This window comes from Pongo abelii, chromosome 3, assembly GCF_028885655.2.
Source record: "Pongo abelii isolate AG06213 chromosome 3, NHGRI_mPonAbe1-v2.0_pri, whole genome shotgun sequence".
NCBI classification, from domain to species: Eukaryota; Metazoa; Chordata; class Mammalia; order Primates; family Hominidae; genus Pongo; species Pongo abelii.
In genome coordinates, this window is record NC_071988.2 from 1,764,217 (window position 1) to 1,775,260 (window position 11,044).

The 11,044-nt window shown below is 59.1% G+C and overlaps 1 protein-coding gene across 4 annotated transcripts in view; it reads left to right on the top strand.

Annotated features, from left to right (window-relative positions):
- The window catches only part of TACC3 (transforming acidic coiled-coil containing protein 3), a 24,219-nt gene extending 15,717 nt beyond the window's left edge, over window positions 1-8,502 (top strand). The window contains exons 9-16 of one of the 4 annotated variants that reach the window (XM_024245752.3): window positions 375-462; window positions 735-839; window positions 2,813-2,889; window positions 3,009-3,052; window positions 3,914-4,074; window positions 7,817-7,923; window positions 8,011-8,131; window positions 8,247-8,502. In XM_024245752.3, the coding sequence (XP_024101520.2) occupies window positions 375-462; window positions 735-839; window positions 2,813-2,889; window positions 3,009-3,052; window positions 3,914-4,074; window positions 7,817-7,923; window positions 8,011-8,131; window positions 8,247-8,312 (769 nt within the window). In that variant the 3' untranslated portion in view covers window positions 8,313-8,502. Of the gene's footprint in view, window positions 1-374; window positions 463-734; window positions 852-2,812; window positions 2,890-3,008; window positions 3,053-3,913; window positions 4,075-7,777; window positions 7,924-8,010; window positions 8,132-8,246 lie in introns of those variants that run through there. The other 3 variants (XM_024245751.2, XM_054554889.1, XM_054554890.1) reach the window with 3 other exon arrangements.
- Window positions 8,503-11,044: the final 2,542 nt, after the last annotated feature.

Below are 11,044 nucleotides of genomic sequence, written 5' to 3' on the forward strand. Positions count from 1 at the left end.
CTCCAATCTGGGTGACAGAGTGAGACCCTGTCTCAAAAAAACAAAACAAAACAAAACAAAAAGCCTCTGAGCTGTGAGCAGCCCCCTGATGAGGCAGCACCAGCTCCGCTCAGCCTGCAGTGGGTAACAAAGCATTGCCGTGTTCTCCGGAAGGACAAGCAGCCACGTGGGACGGGCAGGTGAGGGAAGGGGGCACGGGGCAGCAGAGAGGCCGGGCCTGCTGGATGCGGGTCTGCGTTTTCTACCACTGCCCTGACTTGAGTGGTTTTAAACTAAAAAGCAAAGAGCCCAGTTAGCTTGTCCACATGGTCCTCTGTGTCCTGCTCAACACTGGGAGGGCCTGAGTGACTGAGGCTGCCTCTGCTTGGTGGCAGCATGCACGGTGCAAATGAGACTCCCTCAGGACGTCAGCGGGAAGCCAAGCTTGTGGAGTTCGATTTCTTGGGAGCACTGGACATTCCTGTAAGTCCTTGAGTCCCTCTTGAACTGTCTTGTGCGTGGTCTGAGGGAACGAGTTGTTTTTAGGGCCTATATTTTCTATTCCTGGGGGTCTGAGCCTTTGGCTCTGTCGGGGGCACGGGGCCGCCGCACTATTCCCTCGCCGCGCTGTCTCGGGTCCCTCGTGCACTGTCTGAGGCTCTTGGCCTGCGTGGGCCTTTCCTCCTTCATGCCAGGTCAGAGGTAAGAGGAGGCAAGGGCAAAATGGGCTCCTGGTTCATCCCCATCTCCCACAGGTGCCAGGCCCACCCCCAGGTGTCCCCGCGCCTGGGGGCCCACCCCTGTCCACCGGACCTATAGTGGACCTGCTCCAGTACAGCCAGAAGGACCTGGATGCAGTGGTAAGGACGCAGGTAGTAGCTATTCCACAGAACCTGCAGGCCGCTCTGGGGCTTGGCCAACAGTGGGCACAGGTGGGGTCCAACGGCCTGACCAGCCGTCCCTGCCATCCTTGCCCCTGCTGGTTGGGGTGGAATTGCAGAGAGCTGCTGGCCCCTGGCCTGTCACTGCTGCCCAGGTCACTGAGGGTCCAGGCTTCCACCCAGCATCCCTGCAGTCAGCTGCCCACCAGCAGCCTCCCTGGGCCTCTCCGGCCTGGGTGCGGCGTTCACCTCTGGTGGCCTTGCAGCAGTGAGTGTGGTTCTCGCTGCTGTAAGCCCGAGGGTTGCCCCTTTCCTCCCGCCCTCCCACAAGTCCAGACGCATCTCCTAGCAGGTTAGGAAGCTCCATCTTCACCCACCCCACATCTGAGGGTCCCCTGCCTTGTCTCCCTCCATTCTCACTGTACATGCCAGGTGTCATCCTGTTTCTAACTCCGGGCCTAAATTGTCCCTAAGAGAGCTGTAGGCACGCAAAGGGGCTGGGTGTCTGCAGGCACCACTGTGAGCTACCGTCGCCAGATGGTCCCCAGGGAGGTGCGGACAGGGTGGTTCCGGAGGCCGGCTGGCAGGGCTGCGTTCAAGCCCCAGCGTCCACACCAGTGTTGTTCACGGTGGCCCCAGGTGTCATACCCCAACAACCCCCTTCCCTGTGTCATAGCCCGTGCAAGTAACCCAATAGCAGGCCTGGGGACCACAGCGTGGCCGGCCCCCTCCTCTGCAGGCCTGGGCTCCGGGGGCAGGTGGCCCCTGCATGTAACTTATGTTAGAAATGCACAATGCTTGTTCTCTGGTGCCACAAAGAAATAGCGCTTGAACATTAATTTTCTCAGCAAGGCAGTTTTTACTTTCTGCAGAAAGGGTGCCCCTCGCAGATGGAACAATGACGAGAGCACACCTGAACAAGGGGGGAAGGGGTTCTTATTCCTGATGCAGGTAGCCCTGCTGCTGTGTTGTTCCCCTGTTGGCTAGGGTTGGACCACACAGTCTAAGCCAATTCCGATGACTATTTTAAAGAGGGCGGGGTAAGAGCCAGAGCGGCAGGGTGAGTAGTTTGATGGGAAGGATGGTTAGGAACAGGTAACTCAAGGTGACTTAGGTCAGAGCAGGTGACCGGGATGAGTCAGGACGGAGCAGGTGACCAGGGAACAGATGTGAACTACTGATTAGGACTGGCGGGAAAATTGTTCACTGAAACTAGAAGCAAGGGGACAACGAGAACCAGGAAGTTAAAATGGAGAATCAAAGAAGAAGAGATCTGGCCAGGCGTGGTGGGTCACGCCTGTAATCCCAGCACTTTAGGAGGCCGAGGCGGGCGGATCACGAGGTCAGGAGATCGAGACCATCCTGGCTAACATGGTGAAACCCCGTCTCTACTAAAAATACAAAAAATTAGCCGGGCGTGGTGGCAGGCGCCTGTAGTCCCAGCTACTTGGGAGGCTGAGGCAAGAGAATGGCTTGAACCCGGGAGGCGGAGCTTGCAGCGAGCGGAGATTGTCCCACTGCACTCCAGCCTGGGCAACAGAGTGAGACTCTTGTCTCAAAAAAAAAAAGAAGAGATCTGAACATACTGACATACTGATTCTTTGAAGACAAACTTGGGGTTCACTATATTTAACACGTAGGACCCCTAGTATCTGCCACTGGCCTGCAGGGGGTGGCTGCAGGGACACACACCTGTTGGGTGCCTGCTGGTTCCACCCAGGAGCACAGCCAGCAGCCTCATGCCTCCTGCCCCCTGGCAGTCGAGTGCATGTGGAGCGGGTGGCCTTGGCCTCGACAGGGTTCCCAGGGTCCCACTGGAAGCCCCACGTGGAACTGTGCCTCTGGGACGTCGCTCCGGGGACCTTGGGTGTGGGCTGGCCCCATCCTGTGGGGAGGTCCTGGGAGGGTCAGTCTGGCCCGCCTGCCTGCTGACTTGGGTGTGGCCCGAGCAGGTAAAGGCAACACAGGAGGAGAACCGGGAGCTGAGGAGCAGGTGTGAGGAGCTCCATGGGAAGAACCTGGAGCTGGGGTAAGGAGGACCTACCCCCTGTCCTCCCTGTCCCCATCCCCCTCGCCATCCCTGTCCCCATCCCCACCTGACCGCTGGGCACCCGAGGCCATGGCTGTGTGTGTGTTCTCCTCCCACAGGAAGATCATGGACAGGTTCGAAGAGGTTGTGTACCAGGCCATGGGTGAGTGCCCGGGCCGCCGAGGCCACATGCCTCCACGAGGGGCTGCCTATGCCCGACCCTGGCCCTGCCCTGCACCCTGCCTAGGACCCCACCCTCCTGAGGCCCCTTTTCCTAACACACGAGTCCCTTCAACATGGGCCCAGCCGTGGAACCACTGAGGCAAGTTGCGGGGAAGTTGGTGGTATAGTGAGGCCGGTGGTGTAGTGAGGCCGGTGGTGTAGTGAGGCTGGCGGCTCCTATGCAGCCAGCGCTTGTCAGGCCCCAAAGTTGTGCAGATGCTGAGCTAACAGTGGGGCTATGGTGGGAGCAGAGTCTGTCCCACCGTGGCCTGCCCCACTCCACCCTGCCCTCACCATGCGGCTATGTCTAGCAGCAGCCTCTGTAGGTGTCTGGCAGGACAGGAACACCAGGCCTCACCTGGCCTCCCAAAAGCTTGGGCTCCTGGAGGTGCTATTGTGGGGATCTGTCTTAGGCTGAGTGTCAACCGGGGGCAGGTGACTGCCTGGCCCTTGTAGTCCCTCCAGGACCACCACGAAGCACGACCCACAGCCTGGAGCTCGCCATACCGGCTCCCAAGCCTCACCCTAGGCTCTAGGGTGTTGGGCACCGCCTCTTCAGGGACCTCTGGCCCAGGATCCAGTTCCCTGCGGATCTGATGTGGAGGAAACAGCTGTTTCCTGGGCCTTGCATCTGGCCTAGGAAGATCCCGGGTGGAGGGGCTCATCACCCTGCCGAGGCTCACACCCACTGCCCGCCTCTCCTCCTGGCGCTCGAGTCCCTCACCTTATCCCTTGGGCTGTCTCTGGCACCCAGCTTTTCGGTTGCCTCCTCATCCTGAACGTTTGCTTTTCTTTTCTCAAGAGGAAGTTCAGAAACAGAAGGAACTTGCCAAAGCTGAAATCCAGAAAGTTCTAAAAGAAAAAGACCAACTTACTACAGATCTGAACTCCATGGAGAAGTCCTTCTCCGACCTCTTCAAGCGTTTCGAGAAACAGAAGGAAGTGATCGAGGGCTACCGCAAGGTATGTCTCCGCCACCCTGGTGTCCTCACCTCGGAGGTTGATGGACTCATGGTCCAAGCCAGCGGGGCTACAAGCTGCTGTCTTTGCACCTTGGTCCTTGGCCAAGCCTCCCCTTGCCATGGGGGCATGGGATGACCTGTGAACGAGACGGGGTGCAGGAGTCACAGCATAGCTGGTTTGCGAGGCAGCTGAGGGTGGCAGGAGGCAGAGTGAGCAGGGAGGCCATCTGAGCCGTCCGCTGTTGTGTGAAAGACGACAGCTATGATCAAACATCTGTGAGATTTGAGACAGCACTGGCGCACCGGGGCCTGGGGCACCTTGGAAAGGTGTCCAGTCTGTCCGAGTGCTTGGGTCCCAAGGGTTGGGGACCCAGGGCATGCAGTATCCAAGGCGGGAGGCCCACAGAAAGGTGGTCACGGCTGTGCAAGGCTGCCCTGCTGTCCTCCTGGCCACAGGACTCTGAGCCCTGCCACCTTCTTTGCTGGGCAAGGCCCACATGCTTGCTGGAAGGAGGGATGTCTGGGCCATCCGTCTGCCTGGAGCAGGCCTGGAAGGTACCTGCGAGGCCGCCAGAGGGTTCTGCCCACAGCAGCAGTGTTGGAGCGGAGGTGCTCAACGCCTCCTGTAGCTGGACCTGCGGGTGCAGCCGGAAGAGGGGCTGTCACTGTTGGTGCAAGGGGGTTGAGGACACCAGATGGGTCCCCTGGGAGTCAGATAAACTGGAACAGCAGCCTTTGCAGGGCCTGGCTGAGCCACACCTCATCTGAGTCCTGAAGTCAGGTGGGTGTCAGTGGCTGGGGCCCTGCTGCCTAAGAGAAGCAAGCCTGAATACTCTAGGGAAGAAAGTATCTTACACTTTAAATTGCAGCTGCAGAGTTTTAAATTAGTGTCTGGCACAGAATAACCAAGTGTGAAAGGAACAGGAAACATGAGTGAAAATCAGACCCATTATTAGAGTGAGGCATGGTGATGTACACCTGTGGTCCCAGCTACTCGGGAGGCTGAGGTGGGAGGATCGTTTGAGCCCGGGAGGTCGAGGCTGCAGTGAGCCACGATTGTATCACTGCACTCCGGCCTGGGCAATAGACCAAGACCCCCATCTCTAAAATTTAAAAAAAAAAAAATGTTGATAGACCCACAGGAGCCCCAGATGTTGGAGTTGGCACCAGCAGGTGGTGCCTCAGATCTGCAGGGAGTGGATGGGAAGGGCCCTGTGGCAGCAGAGTGCCCACCGGCAGCAGAATACAGGAGTCTGGCCCAGCACAGACGCTTGGAGAGGCAGGACTCTTCACACGGTTCTGCTGGCTTGAGGACACAGCGGCTTTGCTGACCTTCCCTCAGGTTGGGCTGTGGTGTGAGCAGCTGCCTTGGCCTCGCCTCTCCCCCGGGTGGGCCTGTGCCTCAGCTCCCACTGGCCACCTCCCCACTTCCTCATGGAGGCTTCTTTGCACATCTAATCCCATCTTGGAGGACCCAGTGCAGACTTTAAAGTAATTGCCTTCTGTGTTCAGAAGAGTATTGCTTCAGCAGAGACCTTGAAACTAGGGAAGAATCCCCTTCGGGAGACTGAGACGGGCAGATCACTTGAGGTCAGGAGTTCGAGACTAGCATGGCTAACATGGTGAAACTCCGTCCCCTAAAAATACAAAAATTGGGCCGGGCAAGGTGACTCATGCCTGTATTCCCAGCACTTTAGGAGGCCGAGGCAGGTGTATCACCTGAGGTCAGGAGTTCGAGACCAGCCTGATCAATATGGTGAAACCGTGTCTCTACTAAAAATACAAAAATTGGGCGTGGCATGGTGGCTCACGCCTGTAATCCCAGCACTTTGGGAGGCTAAAGTGGGTGGATCATGAGGTCAGGAGTTCAAGACCAGCCTGACCAATATGGTGAAACCCCATCTCTACTAAAAATACAAAAATTAGCTGGGCATGGTGGCATTCACCTATAGTCCCAGCTACTCAGGAGGCTGAGGCAGGAGAATCACTTGAACCCAGGAAGTAGAGGTTGCGGTGAGCCAAGATCGTGCCACTGCACTCCAGCCTGGGCGACAGAGTGAGACTCCATCTCAAAAAAATATACAAAAATTAGTTGGGCATGGTGGTGTGCACCTATAGTCCTAGCTACTTGGGAAACAGACAGGAAAATCATTTGAACCTGGGAGACAGAGGTTGCAGTGAGCCGATATGGCACCATTGCACTCCAGCCTGGGCGACAGAGCAAGACTCTGTCTCAAAAAACAAAAAATACAGGAAAAACTAGGCCGGCTTATACCTGTAATCCCAGCACTTTGGGAGGCCGAGGCGGGAGGATCATGAGGTCAGGAGTTCAAGACCATCCTGGCCAACATGGTGAAACCCTTCCTGTACTAAAAATACTAAAATTAGCTGGGCATGGTGGCAGGCACCTGTAGCCCCAGCTACTCGGGAGGCTGAGGCAGGAGAATCAGTTGGGAGGTGGAGGTTGCAGTGAGCCAAGATCGCGCCATCGCACTCCAGCCTGGCGACAGAGCGAGACTCCGTCTCCAAAAAAAAAAAAAAAAAGCTGGGCACAGTGGCTCCTGCCTGTAATCCCAGCACTTTGGGAGGCTGAGGCGGGTGGATCACGAGATCAGGAGTTTGAGACCAGCCTGACCAACATGGTGAAACCCCGTCTCTACTAAAAATAGAAAAATTAGCTGGGCGTGGTGGCACGCACCTGTAGTCCCAGCTACTTGTGAGGCTGAGGCAGGAGAATCGCTTGAATCCGGGAGGGGGAGGTTGCACTGAGCCGAGATCATGCCACTTCACTCCAGCCTGAGTGAGAGGGTGAGACTGTGTCTCAAAAAAAAAAACAAAAAACAAACTAGAAAAGAACCAAATGGAAATTTCTAACAGGTACACAGTTAACAAAGTTAACAATTCAAAGGTGCAGGTCAGATGAGGGAAGCAGAGGGTGAGTTGGGAGCCAGTGTGTGGACGGCAGCCCCCAGAGCCAGAGGGAGAGACACCGCAGTGGCGGGAGGCTTGACCTGTGCGCACGTGAGAGCTTCCGGCTGCCGCCTCCCGGACAGACGCTGTTGGGAATTTTCCACAGCAGAGAAACACAGGGCTGTGGGTTTAATGGAGGCGTGACCTCCACAGGACATCGGGGGCTGCATGCTGGGTGGGGGCTCAGGGAGAGGCTGCAGTGCTGAGGGTGCTCCTGGGATACAGGGCTGCGACAGAGGAGTGGGGATGGCGGAGCGCTGCAGGAAGAGGCCAGGTGGGCTGAGCCTTCCCAAGCAGAGGCCACTCGGGGGCCCAGGAACCCCTCAGTTGGGGCTTCTCAGTCACTGAGCGGAAGATGCCCCCAGAGCTGTGGGGAGCAGGCGTGTCTGGGTAACCATGTGGTTCCTGCCAGCCTCCCCTGCCTGTCCCCAAAGCACAGGGCTCAGCTCCAGAGGGAGACGGGCTGGGCTGTCAGTGGTCCCAGGTGCATCCCAGCAGCACTTTCCAGCAGCACTTGGTGCCAGCAGAGGCTGCAGCTGTGGCAGGAGGGGACACAGCCGTGAGGGTACCGGGTTCAGGCCCAGCATCTCTGAGGGTGGAGAGCCAGGGCTGTCCTGAACCTCCAGAGGGGGTGAGCTGGGAACTTGTGTGAAGGGGCTTTTTCCAAAAGGAAAACGGGAGGTACTGCCTCACGACTGATGCCCCAGACACCAAGTCTGGGTGCTCTCCAACAGACGGCGTTGGACCCACAGCTAACGCCTGCCCCTTCCTAGAACGAAGAGTCACTGAAGAAGTGTGTGGAGGATTACCTCGCAAGGATCACCCAGGAAGGCCAGAGGTACCAAGCCCTGAAGGCCCATGCGGAGGAGAAGCTGCAGCTGTGAGTGCTGGGCGAGGCCCCACCCTGGAGGGAGAGTCTGAGCACCTGGGCCCCAGCTCAGCCTCTGCCCTGCCCCTACCCCTCCAGGGCAAACGAGGAGATCGCCCAGGTCCGGAGCAAGGCCCAGGCAGAAGCGTTGGCCCTCCAGGCCAGCCTGAGGAAGGAGCAGATGCGGATCCAGTCGCTGGAGAAGACAGTGGAGCAGAAGGTGGGTGCGGGAAGCCCAGCTCACGGGGCCGTCTGGCAGCACCTTCTAGAAGGCCCTTGGGCCTGCCGCTTCCTCCAAGCAGGGAGAAGCCCCGCAACTCATGTTCCTTCTCCAGACTAAAGAGAACGAGGAGCTGACCAGGATCTGCGACGACCTCATCTCCAAGATGGAGAAGATCTGACCTCCCCGGAGCCACTGTCCCCACCCCGCTGCTCCCATCCGTCCGTCCGTCCGTCCGTCTGTCCGTCTGTCCGTCTGTCTTGTCTGATTCTCTTAGGTGTCATGTTCTTTTTTCTGTCTTGTCTTCAACTTTTTTTAAAACTAGATTGCTTTGAAAAGATGACTAAATAAAAGTTTCCTTTCAATTTAAACCCTGAAGCCGCTCTGGTCTTGATGAAGCAAAGGTTTCCCAGCTCTGGCCTGAGGCTGAACCGACCTGCAGGCGCCCTCCCTTCCCCTCAGAGCTGGTCACTTGGTCCCTGCCTACCCCAGGCTCAGGCCGCCCTGCTGAGGGGCAGGGACAGCCAGTGGCTGGAGGAGGCTCAGGCCTGCCCAGTCTGCCCCAGCCACCTCGGGTTGGCTACATGGTCCTGGCCTCAGGTACACATATCAAAGTCCAAATGGACTCGTTTTTTTTGTTTTTTGTTTGTTTTTGAGACAGAGTCTCTCTGTCACCTACACTGGAGTGCAGTGGCACGAACTCGGCTCACTGCAAGCTCCACTTTCCAGGTTCACGCCATTCTCCTGCTTTAGCCTCCCGAGTAGCTGGGACTACAGGCTCCCGCCACCACGCCTGACTAATTTTTTGTATTTTTAGTAGAGACAAGGAAGTTTTCATATAAAACAAAAACCATGGACAGCCAGGCATGCGTGCTGGTGGCTCTGATTCTGGTGCTGACCTGGTGAGCCTGCAGCCCCAGCTAATTGAGCGCTCACCTAGGTGTGGGTGTGGAGGGAGGCCCCCTGCAGGTGCAGCTGCTCAGCTCCCATCATCCTCGGGCGTGGCGGCTTCAGAGCAAAACAGGCTTCCCTGAGGAAGCTGTGTCTCCACACGGCAGGGCTTCCTCCCCGACCCTAACCCTGTCTCCAGCAGTCCCGTCCTGCGGATCTCAAACTTGGACAGGCGCGCTGGAACCCAGGGTAGTTCCAGGAGCCCTTGTAGTCAGGCAGAGGCTTGGCCCAGCTGGGGATCCCGGGAACCCTGGGCACCGAGTTGAGACATGCTGGTTGCTGGGTTCAGCCGTGGCACCTAGGACCCCAGCACCAGCCAGAGGGCCAGGGCCTCCTGAGGGGCCGGGCAGGACCAAGGCTTGACGCTGTAACCTGTTTCCGGGGGTTGGTGCTGCTGCTGTGCCCAGATGACGCCGTCCAGAAAAGCTGTTTTCTCGCATCAGTGAAGAGTGGGGCTCCCCACATAGGGAGGGACCCAGGCCGAGATCCGGCCGCAGTCACCTGGCCCCAGTAGTGTCTGAGCCTGGGGACTGCAGTCCCAGGACCTGCTTCCAAGGCTCTGCAAGTCTGGCCCTTGGCCTGGTGAGCAGCAGCACTCCAGTACTGGCCCTCGGGTGGGCGCAACAACACCCCCAGCCACCGCCAGGGGTCGCTGCCGTCATGGGCCATGCAGGAACCAGACCAGGTGGGTGACACCCTGAAGGGGCAGGGCGGGGGTGCCAAGAAGCCGCATGGACCACTAGGGAGGCTGAGGAGCGGGCGGGGGCTTCAGCCTGGGTGGCCAGTGGGGTGTCCCCAAGGGCAGGAGGGTGCGTTTGTTCTTAGCACATTTGGAGGAGGGAGCCTGGCACAGGGATGGATGGCCACAGTGGGCCATGGCCAGTCACGGCTGGGGCAGGGACTGGGCCAGCCTCAGGGGGGCCTGGGGGCCACTCCCCTCCACGGCCCACCTGTGCTCCTGCAGCACCTCCTGACTGGCCTCCCAGGACCATCGTACCCCTCCCTCCCCTGCGCAGCAACCCCCATCTCAGCCCCGAGCCTGGGTAACAATAGGGTGCAATCCCTGGCTGAGGGGCCTCGGAGAGCCTTCCGTGGTCCACAGACCAGTGGCCATTGGCTGGGGGAGACGGGCCAAGCACAGGGTGTGGGGCCCCCTCTCCTGCTTGGGGTTGAGGATATGGGGGAGCAGAAGGGCCCTGGAGCCTCCAGAGCTCATCAGCTGCCCCATGGGCAGCGCGGCCCGCCTTGGCCTCCGCTGCCCACAGGCACGTCTGGCCGCAGGACTCCCACCTCTCTCTGCAGGGTCAGCTCTGCTCTGATGAGGTCTCAGGACACAAGGCTGCTGCCAGGTCCTCCTCCTCACTCAGCCCCGCCGGTCTGGCCTTCTGTCTCCTCCAACAGCTGCCCAGGGCCCTGTCCCCCGCTGGGGCCTCTCTGAGCCAAGCCGGGAGCCTGCCCGGAGAAGACCGTGCAGGGCGGCTGGACGTGTCAGGGCACCCGGCCGGGCCTGGGGCCGCGCCGAGGACACCGGCCACCAGGCAGCGTCCTGGGCTGGGAGCCTCTCTCCCAGGACAAAGGGGCCTTGTGTGGCTGAATGGGTGTTTATCCTGGAGCCTGAGTTAACTCAGGGCTGCGAGGCCGGGCGGGGGCCCTGGCACTGGCCCGCCTGGTAAACATGACCTGAGCTGGGCACGCAGCCGTGGCCTGGACTTCCGCAGCCCCGGACCCCCTGCACATCCACGCAGTCGCCTTGTGGGGGACTCAAGGAAACAGGAGCTGTCCTGGGGGCTGCCTCCGTGGGAGTCCTCATACACAGTCATGGAGGCAGCACTCGGCTCTGCCCTTCCCACAGCTCAGGGCAGGGCTCAGAAACACCCCCCAACGGGCCCCATTGGAAGGAGGGGTGAGGGTTAGACAAGGTCGTGAGGGTGAGGCCCTGGTCTGCTGGGATTAGTGTCCTTG